The sequence below is a fragment of the Rattus norvegicus genome, chromosome 3, assembly GCF_021556685.1.
Source record: "Rattus norvegicus strain SHRSP/BbbUtx chromosome 3, alternate assembly SHRSP_T2T, whole genome shotgun sequence".
NCBI classification, from domain to species: domain Eukaryota; kingdom Metazoa; phylum Chordata; class Mammalia; order Rodentia; family Muridae; genus Rattus; species Rattus norvegicus.
In genome coordinates, this window is record NC_141536.1 from 15069826 (window position 1) to 15092610 (window position 22785).

The window sequence follows — 22785 nt, forward strand, 5'->3', positions numbered from 1 at the left end:
ACCAGTTGGTCTCCACCGGCTTGGGAGGTCCAGAAACCGAAACACTTTCTGTTAGTGACCCACCCATGCCCAGCCCTACTGTCCAAGTACCCAAAGTCCGAGATCCCCGCTTTTCATTTCAGGCAGTCTTTTGCAAACTGTAAAGAGCCTTCCTGCTTTGCTTTGTCCGGCAAGCCGCCTTCGAATGAAACGCCCACAGTCCGGGCCAGAGGAATGACCTCCTGGGGCTGGGCCCTGATATCTTTGGGCTCCAACCATGCTCCCCCTCGCTCCCCTCCCATGTCCCTCCGTCCATTTCCCCTCCACATCTACTCCTATCTATTGTGAAAGACGGGCTGGCACACCTTCTAGGACAGGTCTGATCAAGGCTAGGGGACTTTCCCAGTGCAGGCAGCTGTGGGCGAGATTGGGGGCAGGGGACAGGAGGAAAGGGGCTGGAGGAATGCTGAATTCCCTCACGTCCGTCCAGGCGTCCCCTTGCAGCCCCTACATTGTCCTCGGCGTGAGAAGCGGAGACGCTTAGGCAACAGTCCCAAGGGCGCTCCATTTTCTGCGATACCCCCATCAGCCTATTCTTCGCTGCTATCTGAATGTGGAGCACACCAGGCTAGTCCGTCCCGGGTCTCCCTTCCGGGGATCTTCTCTTTGTCTAAGTCTCCCTGCTGTCTGGAGGTCCCCTCCCGCCTTGGACTGGAGAGGAAGGCGTGGCTCCGAGGGGCGTGGCCTGGCCTGTCGGGGCGGGGAGGGCGCGGGAGCCTGGGCGCGGGCTAGAGAGGCAGCAGCGCCGGCGGGAGGGACGCAGCGGGGATCTCGGTACCAGCGCAGAGGAGCCTAGGCGGCAGCCGGGCTACGGGGCGGCGGGAGCGGGGCCTGCGGACTCCATGGCGCCAGCGGCGTCCGTCTGAGTAGCGGTGGGCGGATCCGGCTTGGCTTCTTCTCGCCATGGGAGACGTACTGTCCACACACCTGGATGACGCGCGGCGCCAGAACATCGCAGGTGAGGACCGCTCAGCGCCCCGCCGGCCTGGGGCTGCACCGGGCACTCCGAGCCACGCCTCCGACCTCGCAGGGCGGGGGAGGGGGTCCCCGAGAGTCAAGGCCCGAGTCGCGGCGGGAACCGGTCAGACCCTTACTCTTCCTCTGAACTTGTTCCCTCTCGGTCTGGACGGCCCTTCCAGGCCCTTCCGTGTGCTCCCTTCCCCCTTTGAGGAGCCAGGGACCCAATTTCTCTACTGGAACTTGCTCCCCTTGGAGCCCAGCCTGGCCAGAACCCTACACTTATAGCTTAGATCGCGTAGCGAAGGGGTCGCGCCCCCATCCTTCCCAGCAACGTCCCAAGCCTAACCTCTACTCCGGACTCTGCCCCACACAGTCAGACCTTCCAGACTCCCCCCTCAGCTGCCTTGTCCCATCTCGCCCTGGTTTTAGCTCGGGTACACGTGGCTGAAGCTTACAGGGGGGTGGGCCCTTGGAGAGCTGGGACCGAACGTGCAGATTGGGGCAAAGGAGAGATGGGGTGCCCTTGAAGGGGCGGGTCCCTGACTTTTGGCTCTAACTGAGCAGAGTGCTGGTACTACAGCCTAGGTTTGTTTGTGGCCAGAGCTTGCTCCCTCAGAGCCGGAGTCCAGTCTCCCAGTACCTTCCTTCAGACAGCTTTGCTCTCAGCCTGTCACTGCATGGTGGACACTTCTCAAGTCTGTGGAGGAGCCCAGGATCCTGGGTTCATTGTGGGGAGTGGGAGATGGGGCGAGAATCCCAGGAGTCCTAAAGCTCAGCTTGGGCTGACTGACCGCAGGCAAGTCAGGCCAGGCAGTCCTGACTGTAATTTCGTTGTTTTTTTTTGTTTTTTGTTTTTTTTTCCCCAAGTGTGTGATCTTGAGCCAGTCAGCCTCTTTTGTTTTTGTTTTCCCAGCCAGGGTCTCCTATGTAGCTCTGGCTACCCTGGAACTAGCTCTGTAGATCTGGCTGTCTTCGAACTCCTAGAGAACTACTTGCCTTTGCCTTCCAAGTGCTGGGATTAAAGGCCTGGGCCACCATTGCCCTGCTTGAACCAGCCTCAGTGTCCAAGGGCTTCAGTGTTATCTTTGAAAGGGGTGGGTGTTGCCTTCTTAGGATGTTTGCTGGGAGAGCTGAGTGAGCCTTACTTAGTACAGGAGGCACTGAGACTTGGGGTGCCAGCCAGTCGGGTTTGTCAGAGCACATGAAGAGGAGACAGTTCCCTTGGTTCTGTTTGTCTCCCTATTCATTGAGTGTGGTGTCCCTACATTATCTTGGTGTCCTGTTGACACCAAGCTATATTTCCTTTGTAGCTATATTTCCCTTGATAGCAGAGACCCTAGAGCAAGGCAGGTGCCCCTTACTCTCCCCCACTTCCAGAGCTCTACTGTAGCAGGGCACAGAGAAGGCACCAGAGAAGGACTGTCCAGTCACTGGGCCAGGCCTGGAGTTGGGCCCAGGAGGGGGTGATTTAGACCATGTCTCACCTCTGAACAGTCAGGGGTTAAGTCCTGGGAGGCCTCCTTGTAGGACAAGGCCTGGGCTCAGGAAGGGCAGGGCGGAGTCTTCCTGTCCCTTCCCTGTTGGTGGCAACCTCCTGGGGTTCTGTAACAGTCTCTCCATTCAGGGCCTCCTCTCTGGGCTCTCAGCAAGCATGGGTGGGGTGTGCCCTACTTCAGTGGGTTTTTTCCTTTCCCCACATCCAGATCTCCCACCTTCCCAAGTGTTAGTCTGAAAACCCACCCCTGCCCTCTTGGCCAATTTCCTGAGTGGAGCAGGAGCCAGGGATGGTAAAGTGGCCCCTTCTGGAGAGGGCTGAGTTTGTTTTGTGGATGCAGGCTGGGGAAAATAGGGTTGTGCCCACTCAGAACCTGCTTACCTTTTCTCCAAACACTTGAAGTGCTATTAATAACCCTCTTCAGATGCCCTAGATCCCGTGGCAGGCTCACCTGAGGAGGGAGGCTTCTGAAGTGTAGGGGCGGGTGGGTGGAGTAGTGGTTAGTCCAACACTGGGAGAACAAACTTCCTTAGGAATCTGTTGGAGGGAAAGGGCTTGTGTCTTTGCCACCTCCAGCCTCCATTCAGTCGCCTCACCCCACCCAACAGGTACATGATTCAAATTCCAGAGCCCTTCCTACCTGTGGAAGTGTCAGCTGTGAGAACACCCCTCCCACAGGGCCCTAAGCTCCCAGTCCTGTTAGGGTTCTAAGGCTGGGCTGGCCACTTTCCACCCTCCCTTAGCAGGTGAGCAGGTGAATACCAGCTTGCAAGTCCTGGCAAAGGTCAGGCGTGCTCGTACCCAGGGTGCTGTTTTGCTGCCCCGGCATCTTTCATCCTGAGATTTCAAAGCCTCTGGCAAGCATGGGCTTGTTCCAACCCAGCTCTGGAGATACTGGTAGCTGGGTGGTTTCTGCACATTTGGTACAGAAGGGGCCTGAGAGCAATTGAGCCTCTGTCATCTAGGGGCTGCTTGTTTCCCCTAGATCTCAGTTTCCCTAGATATGAACGGAATGGGCGTGGCACCCTTCTAGCTACAAGGGCCACCTTTAACTGGAGCAAAGTGTTAGCTGGCTGATCTTGGGCCAGCATCTCTTTTTTAGACTTAATAATTTAATTTTATATGCATGAATGTTTTGCTCTCATGTATGTCTGCGCATGGAATATGTTCCTGGTTAGAGGAGGATGGGCCCTCAGATCCCCTGTCGCTGGAGTTACAGGTGGTTGTGAGCTGAGCTGCTGTGTGGGTGCCGGGAACCGAACCCATGACCTCAGCAAGAACAACTGCTCTTAACCACCGGGCTCTCTCTCCAGCCCACCCGCCCCCTTCTCTTTGTAAGCTATCCACCACTGAGCTACGTCACCTCAAGACTTTTTTATATCGCTTATTTCGGGATAGTTTTACTACGTTGCCTTGAGCTCAGTTTGTAGCCCAGGCAGACTTGAATCTGAGCTCCTTTTGTTTGTCCCTCGGACTCCTGACTAGCTGAAACTACAGTCCTGTGCCACCAAACCCTTCCGCCCCCGAGATTTACTGAGGACTGGATCTCAGTTTTCTCATCAGTGAGATGGGAGTCACAATGGTAGCTAGGCACTGCTGCTTAAAGCAGAGAAGGTTCTGCCCAGCCTAGTCTTGGGCAGCAGTGCTCAGCAAACATCGGATGATTGCGACTGTAATTGGCTTCCCTCTAGTGTTGGAGTTCAAAGGGTTGGGCAGTGGTTCTCCTGGGTTTGTCCTGACTCTGGAGACCGTGTGGCAAGTTTCCTGAGCATAAAGCAGAGTCTTTAGAAGCTTTGATTCCTTCCCAGTTTCCTTCTGCTGTGGTGGTTGGTTATGTGTGATGGCTGTGGGCTGTCTGGTGTGGGTTGAGTAACTGGTGACGGAGACAGTGTAGAAGGAGCCAGAAGACAGACCCGTGACTGAGCTGAGCCAGTCCACCTCTTCTTTCCATAAGGTAGGGGACAGGACTCTCATATGGCTTCTGAGCACTTTGGGGGGATTTTATGCAAATGACTAGAACCTCAAAACCAAGATGCTACAAGTGAGGGGCAGGGCCTGGAGCCTGAGCTGTCAGTGGGAGGGCTGGCGTTGGCTGTGATGGGGGAAATCACCTTTCTCCAGGACATCCCCACCCACCACTGTGGATCACCCCTCAGTCAAGGCACATGAATGCTCCCACAGAGGGCAGACTGTCCCAGCACCTCTGATCAGCTCCACCCACCCATCCTGCTCTCCCTTCTGGCTAAAACAACAGCTTTACTGAGACCCAGTTCCACACCCTGTACCACCCACCCACAGAAAAGGGTTTTCCGTGTATTGGCTGAGATGTGTAACCACCTCCATACATCTGAGGATGTTTTCAGTCCACTTAAAATAGACCCGGGACACATCAGCAGCTACCCACCCACCCTTGTCAGTCCTCTCAATTCTAGGCAATGCTGGCCGAACTGCCAAAGCGATGTGTGCCTGGACACCTCGGGAGGGGAAGTCTATAGAAATCATATCTCCCCCCCCCCCCCGCCTTTCTTTCTCAGCCATCGCTTGCAGCAGAAATCATTTGTATGGTGGCCTCTTCCAAACCAGTGTTCACTCCTCTAGTGGGCCTGCTCCTTTTTTTTTTTTTTTTTTTTGGTTCTTTTTTTTTCCGGAGCTGGGGACCGAACCCAGGGCCTTGCGCTTCCTAGGCAAGCGCTCTACCACTGAGCTAAATCCCCAACCCCGGGCCTGCTCCTTCTATCGAAGGTGCTTTTCTGTACCTGATGCAATGTTATTTGTCTAGAGCCCTGGTAATGGCTGCTTGGTTTTTTTTACTGACATCTGGCTAGTCCGGGCTGTGCTGCTCAGACCTCCCTGTATATATCTTGTGCTAGGAGCTGATATTAGAGGCTTCAAGGAGAACTTTGGGGACTATATCCATGCATAGCCTTTGGAAGGCGGCATACATTTCATACCCCTCGCCAAGACCTACTTCATCTTTGAGGTTATCACCTTCCTGATAACTGGGTATGAAAATGGGATCATGTTTATTTGTGGAGAAAAGCAAATAATACCTGAAAATTGATCTTAACCCTCTGCACCCGTTTACCCCTCCCCTTCTAGAAGTGGTTGCAGGTGCAGGAGTAAAGGGGGCGTGTCCTACAAGAGTAAAGGGGGAGGGTTCTACAGGAGTAAGGGGGGGGAGTTCCACTGGAGTAAAGGGGGTGAGTCCTACAAGAGTAAAGGGGGGGGTCCACAGGAGTAAAGGTGGGGAGTTCCACTGGAGTAAAGGGAAGGTGTTCCACAGGAGTAAGGGGGGGTGTCCCACAAGAGTAAAGGGGTGTGTTTCATAGAGTAAGGGGGGTTGTTCCGGGGTTGGGGATTTAGCTCAGTGGTAGAGCATTTGCCTAGCAAGCGCAAGGCCCTGGGTTCGGTCCCCAGCTCCGAAAAAAAGAAAAAAGAAAAAGAAAAAAAAAAAAAGAAAAAAGGGGGGAGGGTTGTTCCACAGGAGTAAAGGGGGGGTGTTCCACAGAAATAAGGGGGGGGTATTCTGCTGTCACCCTCTCTTTGCTTTGCTGAGCAGGGCTTTGCCAAGGGACTAGGCAGGCCAGATGCTTGACCAGGCTTGGGTCAGCCTCTGGGGGTGAAGCTGTCTGGGGACTTTGCTATCTCTGGTGTCGAGTCTTACATAATGTGCTTTTGTTGGCTTTGACCCTGCTCTCCCCTCCCCCCAACCTCTAGTCTTCTATTGGGTCCTCTCCCACCCTTTAGCCTGTGCTCTGGCCTCCTGGGGGCCTCCCACCTCACCCTCCAGGCCTTCCCACACTGGCTGCCAAAAGAGACCTTTCTAATCCCAAACTGGGCCACAGCCCTCCCTCCCTGCCTCCTGCCGCCTGAGGAATGAAGCTGAAAGACAAGAAGGGCCACTCACCCACCCCTGCCTGACCATGCTGCCCTTTTGTAGTGTTCACCCGCCTGTCCCTGTTTATTGTCATAGGTTGCCGGCATTGTGACTGGACACTGTGTTTTGCTTCTTTTTCTAAACCATTTGCAACAGTCATCTCTTCCAAAGGCCGCATGTCCTTCCAGGCGAGGACACACAGACATTTTTTAGGCTTCCTCCAAAAGTTGGCCTTTGGGTTGCTTCTGCTGTGTAGGCTTTTGGAGCACACAGAGTCTGCTGTGTGTGAGCCCTCCCTGACTGTGTTTGGCTTTCCTGCTGAAGACAGACTCATCTTACAGTCATACCCTTCTCCTACCCCGCCTGCTTTGATTCATCAGGACATGTCTGGGAAGGGTCCCTTTTGGGAGCCCAGGGGACCCCTTTGCATTAGAGGCTAGTACCCTTGAAGCCACTGCCATGAGTTGGTAGCGTGGACTGAAATCTGTGGCCTCGGGACATGTGACCACACAGTAACTGCTCCCTTGGCCTGCTGCCCACAGGGACTGGTCCATTTCCTGTCTGAGAATGGCGGGTGACAGAGAAGGGAGGGGCAGTTCTCAGACTGTGAATGCTAAAATAGGTATTTTTAAAAAAAGATGGTCTCCTGTAAGCTGGCTGGCCTCACACTCATTGTGTAGATGAAGATGATTTTAGTCAGGAATCTGGCCCAGGGCCTCATACGTGCTCTAGGCAAGAACTCAACTGACTGAGCTATAGCTCAGTTGAGCTTTTATTTTTATTTAAAGATTTATTTATTTTATGTACGTGAGTACACTGTAGCTGTCGTCAGACACACCAGAAGAGGGCATCAGATCCCATTACAGATGGTTGTGAGCCACCATGTGGTTTCTGGGAATTGAACTGAGGACCTCTGGAAGAGCAGTCAGTACTATTAACCACCGAGCCATCTCTCCAGCCCCCAGACCAAATCTTTTAACTGAGCACTTATTAACAGTGCCACACCATCCTCTGCTTGGATTAGCTCACAGAACTACCTCCACTGCGGGCAGGAGGCAGGGAGAGCAAGGCCTTAGCCACTAGGCCCAAACCCTACTGTGACTGCATAGGATGGACAGGGAGACAGTATGGGAAAGGCCCCAGAGAGACCCCTGCAGGGGACAACGGGCAGGGCGTGGGAGTGGGAGGAAATGAGTGGGGACTCTGCACAGATACATCCCACCCCGTAGTCATTACTCAGTCTGAGGCTCACAGTCTGCCTTTGAGCAACCACCCCTCTGCCTACCCCCCCCCCCCCCATCCTCCCCAGCTCTTGACTCAACCACTCACTGTCGCAGAAGCATCATCCTGCGGTTACAGATTCCTGCGCTGCCTTTTCCTTTCCGGGCCCCACCCCCACCCACTTCCCTGCCTGGGGAAGCAGGGCTTTCTGAAGCCCGGAGTGGGGAGCAAAGCCTCATTCCGCTCTTGGTGAAGTTTCAGGGCCTGAGTCACTGAGGAGGCTGGATCATGAAACTGGGAGAACCGGAAGTGCTGCCCTTTCAGTGCCTTGCCCACCTAGGACCCGGCTCCATTAGGAAGTGCGCTGGTTCCCGCAGGCTCGTCCTGAGCACCTACTCTCCACCCCCACCCCACCCCAGCAAGATTTTTGTGTGTGTGGGCTTGGACCCAAGTCTTGGCTCTGCCGCTATATGAGTTGGGTCTCCGGGCACACTGATCTGTTTCTGAGCGTCATGGCTCTTTGTAAAGAGAGGAATTGTTGGGCTACCACAGGGCAGCCGGGAGGATCCCGGATGTAATCTTTGGATAGTGCAGTGTATGGTAGGTGGGTGGTAACAGGACAGCAAGTGACAGCTGCTTTGTTTGTTTGTTGTTTAGAGACAGGCTCTCATGTATCCCAGGTTGGCCTTGAACTTGCTCTATAGCCAAGCATGACCTAGGACCTCCTGATCCTCTTGTCTCCACCATGTGATGGCATCACAGATAGGGGACACCGTGCCCTGTTTGTGTGGTGCTGGGACTGGACTGTAGCATTTCCTAATGAGCACCAACTGAGCTGTGCCGCCATCTTGAACAGTAGCTCAAATTTTTGTTTCTTTTTTTCGAGACAGAGTTTCCTAGTGAAGCCCTGGCTGTCCAGGAAGTCACTCTGTAGACCAGGCTGTCCTCTGCCTCCTGAGAGCTGGGATCAAGGTGTGAGCGTTCACATACTGTTTTTTTTTTTTTTTTAAGATTTTATTTATTCATTTTATATATGACAAGTACACTGTCACTGTCTTCAGACACACCAGAAGAGGGCATTGGATCTCGTTACAGATGGTTGTGAGCCACCATGTGGTTGCTGGGATTTGAACTCATGACCTCTGGAAGAGCAGTCAGTGCTCTTAACCGCTGAGCCATCTCTCCAGCCCTCATATACTGTTTTTAATCTTCTTTCTTTCTCTCTTTCTTTCTTTCTTTCTTTCTTTCTTTCTTTCTTTCTTTCTTTCTTGGCTCTGTATATGTGATGGATGTGTATGGCGCACGTGTGTCACTTTGCCATGTTTATGTGGCAAGGGCTTTTAAAATGTCTGGGCTTGTCCACCCCAGGTGACGGTTTTTTGGCTGTCACTCCTCTGGGCTCGTTTGACATCTCTGGAGACATGGCAGATTTGTCTGCCCCCTTTGAATGGCTGGCTTTGTATTCCAGGAAGCATGTGTGTCCCAGCCCGAGTTAACCCACCAGCCTTTGGTTCAGGATGCCTGAGCTATTTCAGCCTGTGTGTGCAGAGCTGTGAGATAGGACTGTGGTTCCCCAGCATGGACCACTCAGTGTCTGCCATGAGGTAGGACACAGAGGATAAAACCACTGTGTGTCTGGAATTAGACTTATGAGTCTGAACCTGGTTCTCTTGACTATTTGCTGTGTGATCCTGGACAGTGGCTGTGCCTATCTGATTGTTCTAGTGTGTGATCTCAAGATCTAAATCTTCTTTTGAGAAGTCCCTGGCTTTGAAAACCCTTTCCAGGGGTCTCAAGGTGCAGGACCACATAGGTTACTATGTGGAAATAGGGGAGCATGCCTGAGGCCTTCTAAAGGTGATGTGCACTGGCCCAAGACACATCTGGTCATTCTCTCCTTTATTCAATAGTTATGGAATTTCATCTGGGCTTTATGGTGCCTGCCTGTAACCCCAGCACTCAGGAAGCTGGAGAAGGAGGGTCATCCTAGGCTCCATAACCGTTTGGACGTCAGCCTGGGTTACATAAGACCCTGTCTCAAAGCAACAGCAAAGCAGTAGTTATGAGGACCCGTGAGTGGCCCAGCAGGTGCCACACCCACCGTGCAAGCCTAGCCCCCGAGTTCACTCCTGGAACCTACAGTGGAGGGAAAGAATGGCCACGGAGCTGTCTTCCCCACAAGTGCTGTGGTACTCTTGAGGGTCTCCACCCCCAAATACTCACATACAATTTAAAAAAAAAGTTTCGGTGTTTCAAACCAGTGGTAGAGTACTCACGTTTAAAAGGAAGCAAAGAAACGGTTACAATGCCCTTCCGGTGCTGGGACAGGCTAACCATAATTCTCAGTGGTCGCTGATTGCCTGGCCTTCCTGGCTGGCTGTGTTCTCACCCGGGAGGGGAGGAGAGGGGAGTGGGGCGGGGTGGAAGGAGCCAGGAGTATTGACCTTGGAGGGGAGGGGCCTTGTCCAGAGAGACCTGGGATAGCCTTGGGTCATTTCCAGGTGGAAGTGACTCCCAGGCGTGGTGGTAGGCAGAGCACAGATGGGGAAGGTGGCTAGAGGTGGGTGCAGTCAGAGCGTGAGTCCCTGTAGGGGGTGTGGCCAAGCTCTCTGACTATGACTGGAGCTTCCTGCTGTGCACCAGTTTTGGCCCTGCTGGGTTGAGGGAACCTTTGCAGGGCTGCCATCCTGCAGATTGTTGGGCTGAGAGAGTGACCTCCCCTTGTCCCTTAGCCTCTGCTTCTACCCTTCTGATGTCAGGAGGCTCACTCTGTTCCCTGCAGCTCCGAGTCTGAGAATTGGGCATCAGAGTACCTACCCAGCCCTGTTGTGTCCTCACACAGGGGCAGAGAGGCTGTGGCAGGGTTTCCTGGGGTCTTGGCTACTGTTGCAACCTAGAGACTCTTGTTCAGGAAGTCCCTCCTCTCAAGAGGAAGTGCAGGGCAGGGGGCCAGTGAGATGGTTCGGCAGGTAAAGGAGCCTGTCACCAAGCCTGGTGGCCTGGTGACCTGACTTTGATCCCGCACACACTGGAAGGAAAGAACCAACTGTTGCCAGTTGTCCTTTGACCGGTGTGTGTGTGAGTGTGTGTGTGTGTGTGTGTGTGTGTGTGTGTGTGTGTGTGTGTCCTCCCCAGACACATAAAATAAATAAAATATAAAAAGAAACAAAATAACTGGGTGGTAGAGGTGGCACAGGCCTTTAATCTCAGCACTCAGGAGGCAGAGGCAGGTGGATCTCTGAATTAGAAGGCAGCCTGGTCTACAGAGTGAGTTCCAGGATAGCCAGGGCTATACAAAGAAATCAGAGAGAAGGGAGGGGGAGGGAGGAAGAGGGAGAGGGAGAATAAAGTTGAGATCAGGATTTGTGTGTAGGACATGGTTGGGGATGCTCTAGCAGGTTCCTGAGCACCCGGGAGGAAGAAGAAGAAACAGTGGCTTGTACAGTGTGAACCCCACTGACCCTTTCCCCCATAGGGTACAGACCAGGAGCAGGCCACACAGTCTGAGTGCCAAGAGACGTTTGTCCAGTCTTTCCTCTTGTCTGTGCCCCATCTGTGTCCCTTCCTCTCTTGGCCTGCCCGCTCATCGGTCACTGGGCCCGAGTTGAGAGCTCAACCGTGACGAAGCACAGAATAGTCGTGGTGGATGTTAGTTGCACAAAGATCTTGCTGAGGGAGGTAGAACTTGTTTAGAAAGCCGTCGTGGACCCAGCATAAACCGTACACTGGAGACGAGGCTGTGACATAGCTTTGATTTCGGGGAACTCTTGTGCAGGCCAAAGGGGTTCCAACAAGCACTGTGGTTCGTGTAACAGGCAGCGTGTGTTTGCGCCTTTCTAAGTATCTGGCATTGAGAACTCCGTCTGCCGTTTTTATGTCTGCCTGTGATGAGGCGGTAGTAGGCTAATCCGAGGGACAAAGTTGTGTGGCTTTGGTCATGGCACTCTCCTTGGAGCCTCAGGTGACAGTAAGGTTGGGAACACTGACCCTATTTCTTGCCTGTGGGGTATCTACAGGTGCTGAGAGATGCCCTATAGAGTGCCTGGCTTATGCCGTGCTCATGTGATGACAGTCTAGCCAGATGACTCTAAGCTTCTGGTTCTTGTATTTTACTCTCTGTGCTGGGAACACAGGCATAGGCACACATCCCATTTCCTGGTGCTCAGCACCTTGTGCAAGCTCTGCAAGCAAGCATTCCACCAACTGAGGCACGCATGCCCTTAGCATTGAGGTTCTGTTTGGAGACCGAGTATCACTCTGTAATCTAGACTGGCCTTGAACTTGCAGCATTCTTCCTGCCTCAGCCTACCTCAACTTTCCACTCAAATTTCCTGAAATTTACGCTAGTCTATGTAGCTGGGCTTGTCGTAGAAATCACTATGTAGACCAGGCTATCCTTGATCATAGCGATCTTCCTGCCTTTGCCTCCTGGGTGCTGGGATTTAAAGGTAGGAGCCACCACACTCAGCTGTGTGTGTGTGTGTGTGTGTGTGTGTGTGTGTGTATGTGTGTGTGTGTGCGTGCATGTGAGTGTGTGTGTGTCTGAGTATGTGTGAGTGTGTGCATGTGTGTGTGTGAGTATGAATATGAATGTATGTGAGTGAGTGTGTGTCTGAGTATGTATGTGAGTGTATGTGAGTATGAATATGAGTGTGTGTGTGTGAGTGTGTGTGTGTGTGTGTGTGTAAGTGTGAGTGTATGTGGAATGAAGGGTGTGTGGGGTGAGCTTAAGCTTTGGGGACCCATGTCCTATTGGACTCAGGAAAATTTGCTCACAGTTGACTTGACTGGCACCAAAAGTCCCCTATCTTGATCTTGAGGTTTCTGGTGGGTATTGGATGACTTTTTTTTCCCTCTAGCCTGGATTCTAACGAGTCTCAGGTGGGAAGACTGAAATGATCTGAATGCCAGGAGGCCAGGAGGGTCACAAGGTCAGGGCCAGCCTGGAGTACATAGGCCCTGTCAAAGGAAGGAAGGAAGGAAGGAGAGGGGGGAAGGAGGGAGGGAAGAAGAACAAAAGGAAATACTTAACCAGTCTTATCCTTCATTTTTTTTCACTGAGGAAACTGGGGCTCTGAGAGGGAAGAGAGGAGCCCACAATCTCAGAGGCTGCAGAGCTGGACCCAGGGTGCCTGACTGCCCTCTGTACTGTGGCCCAGCCCAGAAGCAGCCAGGAAGGGTGGCTGGGCCCAGCCAGGCTGCAGAGGTTATAATTTTGAAAACTGAGTAAATAAATAAGTCTTCAGCAAGTAAGGCAGGTCCTGTGCAGCGCCACAGACGGGCCTGTGTCTGAGGACGGCCTGGGCTCGTCCACTCAGACAGAAAACTGCATCTGGTTAAAAATAGCCAAAGCACCACTCTCCACCCACCCCCACCCCGTATTTAAGGCTGCCAGGAAAAGGGGAGGGGGACAGATGGAGTTGGTCCAGGTCCCTGGGAACGACCATAGGACAGCTCTCCAGGCTTTGCCCAGGACAGTCATCGTGTGACTTTGGTCAAGTCTCCTCGTGTTTCTGGGCCTCAGTTTCCCCTTCTTTAAAGTGGTGGTGATCCCATTTCATGGTGACAAGATGATGTGTGCACACAGCAGACCTTTTGTGTATCTCTGACCCGGCTGGGGCCTCAAAGGCTGGTCTTTTACTCTTGGCCTGAGGTGGGGGCTTCAGCACTGAGCTGTTGTTTTCTTACCGCCCAGGGACTCCCCTCATCCTCAGAGGCCAAATCTCCTTCCAGGCAGAGCTGTTGCAGGCAGCACTGTTTAGCTTTCCTGTTTGCCTGTGGAGGTTGTCATCGTTGTGGAATCCAAGACTGGCTACTTGGGGTCCTGCCCTGCTGGCCTGGGCTCCTCCACCCAACATAGGGCCCTGCAGACTTCTGTGCAATTAGGGGCCGCCACATCCCCTCACCCCCACCAAGTCACATGAACAGCTTTTAAGAGGCCAGCTCCGCATATTAAGAGGCCAATCAGCAATAGACGCACTGAGAGCTCTGTGGTGCCTGGGACTATACCTCCCTCCAATCTGAGCCTTTCTCCCCATAATACCTTCTCTAGACCCTTCTAGGCTCTTCTGTACCTTGGGGTTATGTTATAGATACTAAATGACACTACAGGACTCTTGGCTTCATTCTGTAGTCCCCTGTGCTTGGGCTGGGGCCCTTGGCTGCCCTGGTGGCCATCCTTACTAACTTATTTGTAGCATTTGAGGGTGGCTTCTCTGGGCTCCCCCTGGGCTTCCCTGGGTGGATAGTGGCTTTGGTGATGACACCCTGCTCTTCCAGCTACTGGCCAAGCACCTTTAGGCCAGTAAGTTTCCTTTGCTGTAAAGGATGTCACTGATCCTTAATGGTTGTAAAAGTTGTGAATTTGTGTGCGGCTGGGAGTCATTGCTCCGGTGATGGTGGATACCATGGTGCTAGATAGTTGGGAATAAAAAGATGCCACTTGGAGCTGGAGAGATGGTTCAGGGTTAAGTGCACTTGTTCTTGCAAAGGATCCAGGTCCCATTGCCAGCCCCCATGTGGTGGCTCACAGTCATCCCCAACTCCAGATGGAAGGGAGCCAAAGCTCTCTTCGGACTTCGGCAGTTGTGCAGCTAGCTCTTGTACGCATGTACACACAGGCAAAACGTTCATGCAGACAAAACAAAAACATAAATACACAGAGAGAGATAGAGAGAGAGATAGAGAGAGAGAGAGAGAGACAGAGAGAGACAGAGACAGAGAGACAGAGACAGAGAGACAGAGACAGAGACAGAGAGACAGAGACAGAGACAGAGAGACAGAGAGAGAGACAGAGAGACAGAGAGACAGAGAGACAGAGAGAGAGAGGTGCCACTCTCCAACCTGGATGCATAGGGACCTGGGAACCCTCTGCATGAGCCTGGGGTTTGTGGTGCACAAGGGTGGGCAAGGGTGGAGGGCATGGGTTTCCCTGATTTCGGGTGCAGCAGAGCCCAGGCTTTCTCTCTGTCCCCCTTGGAAGGAGCACTCTGGGCCTATTGTGTTTGAGGCCATAGGCACAAGGTGCGTGCATCCACACAGGGCTTCCTTCCTGCCTCACTCCCCTTAACGTGACTAACTGGCGATCACATCTTTGTTCTTGTTCCGGAGGGTAAGGCTAGGGATTTGGACAGCCTGGTCCTCCTCCTGGCCTCCTGACCTCTGTCTCTGGACTTGGCTGAACTCTTAGTGTGACAGGCAGGGGCAAGGCAGACTCTCAGTCCCATTCGAGACCCTTGTGTACTGGGCACTGAGCTGGTGGCTACCAAACCCAGACCCTAGGTCCTGCTTGTACGAAGGCATGTCCAGTTGACTGCTGTGAAGTCGACGCCTTTCCTTGAGAGCTTGCTTCTGTCCCGTGGGATAATTATTGTCACTTGCTCTCCTGTCACAGATGGAACAGCTTCCTAATGGCCTGGGGTCCCCTGAGTGGGTTCAAGCTCAAGGCAAACATTTTTACCCTCTTAGTGACTTTATTCTTTGTTACCTACCTTAGGGAGGCATAGTAACGGGGGCCCTGTTGCTGCTTTCACAAAGCGCTGAGGTGGGGGGAGCTAGGAGTTTATGTCCCTACGGCAGAAAGATAAGTGCTGAAGTTGCTGTGACTGGAGCCCTGGGGACTTCTAAAGGTTAGGCAGAAGTGGTTACCTGAAGAGATTGGGTTAAACCTATGTAGCCACTGTACAAGGAGACTTAACCCTAGTTTAGTTTGTAGCCAAATGGTATCACAGGATAAGGCAGAGGGAAGTGAAACAATGTATCAGTAGGTATAATCCAGCAGTGTAACATGTAGCTGGACATGTAACATGAGAAGGGAAAGATTTGTAGATCAGGCTGGCCTTAAACTCAGAGATCTGTCTGCTTCTGCCTCCCAAGTCCTAGGATTAAAGGCATGCACCTCCCGCCCCTGCCTGCCGCCCCCTGCCTGCCGCCCCCTGCCTGCCGCCACCCGGGTCTCTCCCAGCTTTAACCCGGATGCTAGAGATCCGAACTCAGGTTGTCCTTGCATAGCTAGCATTTCAGCTGCTGAGCCATCTCCCTATATTTTTTCCTGATTTTTTTTCTAAAACAGTAAACATGTCAAATTAAAAAGAATATTGTGATCCTGTTGGTTATATTTCTTGGAGAACAATTCTAGGTCTTTCTCTCTGACTCCAAAGTCAGTGTCACCCCAGTCTGACAAGAGCCAAAGGTAAGTTGCAGGCATAGGGCAGGGTCTAGAGAAGAGGAGGAGGAGGGAGGAACATTCTGGGAAGAGGCTGGTGTTATCTGTCTGTAAGGTGGGCATGATTTAACTACTCATTGTAGTACTGGGAGCTCCACGAGGGATGCTGTGATTGGCACACAGTGACCACTCTGGAAAATGAGCTGAGCTCCCTGGTCTCCACTGTCTGAGCCCCTGAGGCTTTGGAGGAGGGGCCTCTGAGATAGGGCATGAAGGATGGATGGAGGAGAAGAGGTCCCAAGTACCGGTAAAGGAAAACCTTCTAGGAAGGTTGTATGTTTTTGCTGGCCACAGCCACAACAACAGCTCTGTGTACAGGACACTTGATAGTTGTTTTGCAAAGTGCCATCACGTGTCCCTGGGAGGGGCCAGGCAAGTGGACTGCTGTGCCTGCCCAGGTGAGTGGCTGCCAACCCCAGCCTTTCAGTGTTGGGGAGACATTGCTTGTAGATCTGTTCTGCTGCAGTCTCCCAGGTTCTTCAGGTTTAGGAGCCCTCGACAGTAACGGATCAGGAAGAGGAAACAGAGGTCTGGGCTTAGGTGACAGTTTTAGTTGGCATGCCTGGGTGGTGACCTTTTCTACCATTGATGTGTGACCTAGGGCTGGCCTGGGTATGTGCAGCCAGGGCCCTACCTTTTAGGCAGTACTGGAACTGTCTGTCAGACTCTCAATTAATCTAATCCCAGAGGCTGGGCAGGGGCTGTCCAAGAGCTAGAGTTAAGCTTTCTGGGAAAACTCAATTGTCTTTCTGTATCTTAGGGTTTCTGGGAGAGGGGATTGTGGAGCTCTGGTGTGGCCTCATGTAGTAAGAGAACAGATAAATATGTCTTCGAGATGGCTTAGCACTTAAAGCTGTTTGCTCTGTAAGCCTGGTGACCTGAGCTCGATCCCTGAAGCTCACATATGCCTGGAGGGAAAGCCAAACATGGAGGCACACCTTTAACCCCAGCTCTCTGGAGGCAAAGGTTAACCTCAGCTACAGAGTGAGTTCTAGGACAGCCAGGGCTACACAGAAAAACCTTTTTGGGAGGGCCTGGACCCTCCCCAAAGTATGGAAGACAATGGCTGTCCCTTCCCATGACAGTGGCAGGCCCAAGGGATCACTTGATCAAGTTGATCCCGAGTTCTATTCATCACGTAGGGTGCAGAAAGGGCCCTGCCCTTGACTGTTACCAGCCCCTTACTCAGGACAGAGGCCTGACCAATCATGAATACAACTTGACTTATTTTATTCATTTTGTTTTGTGGTAGGCTCTTCATGTGGGGCTCTGGCTAGCCTCGAACTTGTGATCCTCCTGCCTCAGCCTCCTGAGTAGCTGGTACTACAGCTTCGAGCCACCATACATGGCCTTCTATCTGTATGAATGTCTTTGTGCCTGACACCACAGCTTGGGGCTGAGTTTCTGTCAACTCAGCTGCAAGCACGCACAGGCGTTGTGCTGGCTTTTCTTCCTGTCTCCTTCGTTCCCCTGAGTCTTCTTCCTCCGTGGCTCGGAGAAAGCAGCATTCTTCTCTTGGCTCCATGCTGTCAGCTCTCAGGACCTTGGGATCTGTTTGAAAGCTGTAGAGAACAGTGAGTGAGTGAGTGCGTGCGTGTGTGCATGCGTGCGTGTGTGTGTGTGTGCGTGATGGGGGTGTGGGGGGGAGGGGCCTGACATTTCCAGGCAGCTTGGGAAGAAACCAGGCAGGCATGGACAGTAGTGTTATAGGGAACTGGCAGATACATGGCCGGGGCCTGTGGTCCGTCCTGTTGGGGCTGAAGTAACTGGAACTTTCTATTTATTGATTCCTATCAGACCAGCACTGGCACCTATGGGCTGTCCCTGTCAAACAAACAGGGTGCCAAGCGCTCCTGGCACATCTCACTGGGTCCTTGCAACTCGCTTTGTTGTTGGGACAGGGTTTTTGTTATGTAGCCCAGGCTGACCTTGGATTTGTAATTTTCCAGCCTCACCCTTTCTGGTGCTGAGACTAGAGATGTGCTGGCGCTGCACCTGTGTCGGTGGTCATATTTTTAAGTAAAAATGCTTGGGTTTCTTTTGGAGACAAGATTCTCCGTTATGTAACTCTGGCTGTCTGGTAACCCTCTAGGTAGATCAGGCTGGTCTTACACTCACAGAGATCCACCTGCCTCTGCCTCCCCAGTGCTGGGATCGAAGCGGGCGCCACCACTCCTGTCTGGAAGTTTTTTATTTTTTATTTTTCTGTTGTAGAAGTATTTATTTTATGTGTGAGTGTTTTATCTGAGTGTATGTGTGTGCACTACATCTATGCTTGACGTCTGAGGGAGTCTGAAGGACATTTATTGGAGCCTCAGATGGTTGTGAGCCATGGTATGGGTGCTGGGAATTGAACCCAGGTCCTCTGCAAGAGCACAAATGCTCTTAACTCTGAGCCACCTCTCCAGCCCCTGAATTACATTTTTTTTTTTGAGACAATGTCTCTCTGGCGGTCCTGGAACTCACTCTGTAGACCAGACTGGTCTCAAATTTGCTGAGATCCAACGGTTTCTGGCTCCAGAGTGCCATTAACCCAGGCTGGACCGTTTTTCATGCTCATTTTATGGAGAGAAAGAGACTCAGAATGCTACAGCTGGTGGTGGAGCTGGGCGTGTGCGGTCCAGAAGCCTGAACTGTCTCTACCTCCCCCTTGGGGCAGAGTCTTCTGCCTCTGGTGGCGGGGAGCTCCCTCTCCCTCTGCAGGTCACCTGCCCGTTCTGGTCATCAGGTGTAGGTAGAGCCTTCGCCAAGGCCCTGGGGGCTGTCTGTGTTCACCTGCAATCTGGCTTCAGTCTGGTAGGGTCACACTTTTTCCAGGGAACTTCCCAGCCTCTGTGATTGCTCATGACATCCAAGCATGGCCCTTCTTCCTGTCTCCTGAGCTTGCCCACTAGGAGACCACCCACAGAGAGGAGCTTAGACAGAAAGATAGACAGATAAGGAGCTAGCCTGGGGCACAATGGACAGATGATCAAACTCTTGAGGATTCTTGGATTCCCAGCTGGTGCTGTCTCTAGGGATGATGACCCAGCATCTCTGGTGACTGATGCTGGGTCTGGGATGTGGTGTGTGTGAGGTGCCCCCCCCCGCCCCATCCACAGTGCTGTGGGACTAGGGCTGTGGTTGGATGAGGTCTGCTGGCTGTTTTCTGTTGGGCCCACTTCCTTTTTCTGATTAATTAACCTTTGAATGACAAGGCTCTAGAAAAAGTAGAACCTAAACATGTCATGTCTCCTATGTCTGTCTGTCTATTTGTCTGTCTGTCTGTCTGGATTAGACAAGATGTGTCTAGAGATCCACCTGCCTCTGCCTTCCAAGTGCTGTCTTTAAAGATGTGCACCGCCATGCCCAGCACGTTCCCATCTCTTTCTTTTGCTTTTTTTTAAGACAGGGTTTCTCTGTGTAGCCCTGACTGTCCTGGAACTTGCTTTGTAGACCAGGCTGGCCTTAAACTCAGAGATTTGTCTGTCTCTGCCCTTCAAGTTCTGGGATCAAAGGTGTGTGCCACCCTGCTGTCTTCCATTTCTCCAGAAGGGCTGGGCAGCCACTGCTCCTTGACAGGAGCCTTACCCTGGCTATTAGTGTCGGGCAGATGAAACGGGCTCCTTTCAACCCTTCAAACCCTGCTGCAAATGGCAGTGTCAACTCCCGATTGTTCAGGCTCTGTGGGGTCACTCATTTCATTTAATTCTTCTGACACTCGGAGAGGTGGGGACTGCTTCAAATGTACAGCAGGGGAAACTGAGGTTCAGACAGAATGAAGCTACATGCTCAGTCTCCTGGACTCAGGGAGAGGTGGGCTTATCTGACATTGCCATCTAAGTCTGGAGCTTGCTGCGCATGGAAAGCGCTTGGTCTACACAGGGGCGGGATAACCATGTCTTGCTTCCTGTGTGTCTGCTGGGCCGGCAGACTTGTGATTCTCAGCTCCCTGCTTCACAGGGACGAGATGCCCTGGACCCCTCAGCCTGTGTCTTTTGTCCTCTGGGTTCCGAGTCAGGGTGGTTACCCGTTGTGGGGTCGGTTTTACACGTTATGTGTCAGGAGATAACTTGTGGGAGTTAGTGCCTCTTCTACCCTGTGGGGCCCTGATTGTACTGAGGTCATAAGCCTTGGCTGTGGTGCTGAGCCAGACATCATTTCGTTGCTGTTGCTATTTCATTTAAAATGTATGATACTTATTTTATGTGGTCCAATGTGTGTGTACCACATGCATGCCTCACACCCATGGAGTCCGGAAGAAGGTGTCCGATCTCCTGGAACTAGAGTTCTGACCAGTTGTGAGCACCACTGCGGTTCCTGGGAACAGAACCCAGGTCCTCTTCAAAACCAGCACGTGCCCTAAACCATTGAGCTACCTCGCCAGCACCACTGTGGTTTTCACTGACAGTCAATCTCCTTCATTAGCTTCCTAGAGCTCATCCCTGGAGACACACAGAGAGCTTGGAGGGTGGGCATGATGCCAGCCCCGTGACAGGCCTGGGGTAGGCTTTCCTGCTGTGGGTTGATGCTGCTGCTAGAAGCCTGGGCCTCCTCTCTCTGTCTGCTCCTCCACATGCAGGACGTCCGTGTCCCGGCCTCCTAGAGCCGGCTGCCAGCTGGAGGCTGTAGGCACAGAGCTGATGCCAGGCAAGTGGGTGGGGCCGGGAGGGATGAGAAGGCCTTTGTTTCTCCTGTTTGTGTCCAGATGGGAGCTCATTTTCCCGACAGAAGTGGAGGATGTGGAGCAGTCCCAGGTGCTCTCCCGCCCCACCCCTGGACATTTCCCCAGGCCTCCACCCCTCAGGCCCTCCTGGCTTAGCTGTTACCCTTCGTGAGACCTGTCTTGCTGAGTTCTGGTTAAATATTTGCTAACTGAGAAGTCTGCGAGGGAGGCGGCTTTGTGCGAAGTCCCGAAGTCCCGGGTGACTACTCCCGAGTCTGTCTTTGGATAAGGAGACCCAGCCCTCCTGGGCTTTCAGAGTCCTTTGCAGGTGGCCTTCTTGGCATCTGGAACTAGATAACCTTTCCCCCTGGGGGCCATTGTTTACATGCCTATTTAATGGATCGGGGAGAGAAGGCTGAGGCCAGGCACGGATCCTGGGAGCAAGGGTGGAGAAAGCCTGGAGACCTGCTTCCTAATCTCCGGGCCTTGGTCCCCATCTATCCACGGGTCAACTTTCCTGGGTCTCCGAGGGTCCCTGGTAACAAGGGGATTCGGCAGCTCAGGATTCAGTCAGCGCAGCCCACTAGATGCCTTGACCATTAAAATAGGACCTGCCTATCTCAGAGTTCTCCGTTACTGTTTGGAGTAGCAGAGGGTCTGTGTTGTCACGTCTGGTTTGCTCTCTTATGTCATGTCGGACAAGTCACCTAATATCGCTGAGCCTTGAATCCCTCATCCATAGAATGGGTCTGTCAGTTTGTCCTGGTGAGGCTTAAATAAAGTCACAGGGATGATTCTTGCTCCAGAAAGCTGCCTCAGTGCTGGCTCTGGGCAGCTGTGGCACGCATTAGCTCATGCTGCGATGATGATAATTATATGCAAATGTGTAACCAAAGAGCCTTGTCGGTGGGGAGCAGGGCAAGGAAGTCTAAGATTCTGAGCCTGGGAGCCGAGGAAGGGTGTTCTGCCAAAGGGTGTGTCGTAGGAGTGTGCAGAGTGGGGATACAATTGGTGTCATTGGGACACAGCCAGGGCAGGGGCTGGGAAGGGCACCATTCCTGAGAACCCCTACTTTGGATTCCATTCATTGCTACCGGATTGAGGACTTCAACATGTCATGACATGGGGTAGGAGCTGTGTCATTGCGGATGGGGAATCTACACTCTCCTGGGGCTGGTGAAGGCCAGCTCATCCTTAACAAAGCAAGTCACCTGATCTTCTGGGCATTTCCACAGCCCTTAGAGTCAAGGGCCTGTGGGCCTGGGGACGGTGACAGCAATGCTCCTAGAAGCTTCTGGGCTCTGGTAGGTCAGGATTTGTTACTGCTATTCTGTGACCTACATGAGAAATGCCCCAGCCAGCCTGGTGCCTCTCCACCTGTGTCTAAATAAAAAAGGACTTGTCACTTGTAGTGTCAGGGATTGAACCCAGGCCTCACTCTACCTCTATACCGTGTCCCTAGCCTTCTACATATAATAACTCTATGCATCCTTCTCTCGCAGTCTGTCCTCAGTGAGACAGCAGTCTGTCCTTAGTGAGAAGGCAGAGTCCCTAGCCATCCACCCCTTGTCACTTAAGAGTGAGTCATGTGGGGCTGGGGATTTAGCTCAGTGGTAGAGCGCTTACCTAGGAAGCGCAAGGCCCTGGGTTCGGTCCCCAGCTCCGAAAAAAAGAACAAAAAAAAAAAAAAAAAAAAAAAAAGAGTGAGTCATGTGTCTGGATACCTGGCGTCCCAGCCCACAGCAAGTATATACACAGGTACACCGTGGAGCTGTGTTCATAGGAAGGGGGTTTTCTTTGTTAATTCCTGATCTTCAGGAAAGAAGGTTAACCCAGCAGGTCTCTTCAGGACACCTGCAGTGAGAAGGGAGAGAAAGCTCATGTGACACCCACTTCCCAACAAAGAAGACCTGTGTTGGATGTGGGTTCATCCTCGGAGCCTCCGAGGCCCCAGCTTCTGCACTGCCTCTGGCGTGAGAATCTAGGGTGGGTGTGAGAGACTTCTTATAAGTGGATAAGTGGGGAGCACCCTCCCATCCTGGGGATTTCCAAAGGAAGAGAATCGGGGAGGGGGCGAAGCTGAAGTATCAGCTCTTCAGAGGAGGGGGAATATTCAGAATTTAAAAATTCAGGGTACTGTGGTTACAATAAGAGCTATACCTTTACCCTAAGGGCAGAAGGAGCCTTAGAAAGTTCGTGAGCCTGGAGGACCAGGTAACTCCCTACTGCTCCTGGTATGGGGAGGGCCAGAGGGAGTCAGGAATAAGTTTGAGGCTGAGGCAGGTGGAAGCGGTCGGGGGCAATGGGGGCTGGTGCAGGCTGAG

The 22785-nt window shown here is 52.6% G+C and overlaps 1 protein-coding gene across 2 annotated transcripts in view; it reads left to right on the top strand.

Moving 5' to 3' along the window:
* Positions 1-750: 750 nt before the first annotated feature.
* Niban2 (niban apoptosis regulator 2) overlaps positions 751-22785 on the top strand; it is a 49724-nt gene continuing 27689 nt past the window's right edge. Inside the window, 1 exon segment of one of the 2 annotated variants that reach the window (NM_001109885.1) lies at positions 751-997. In NM_001109885.1, coding sequence (NP_001103355.1) covers positions 943-997 — 55 coding nt within the window. In that variant the 5' untranslated portion in view covers positions 751-942. 2 annotated transcript variants of the gene reach the window in all.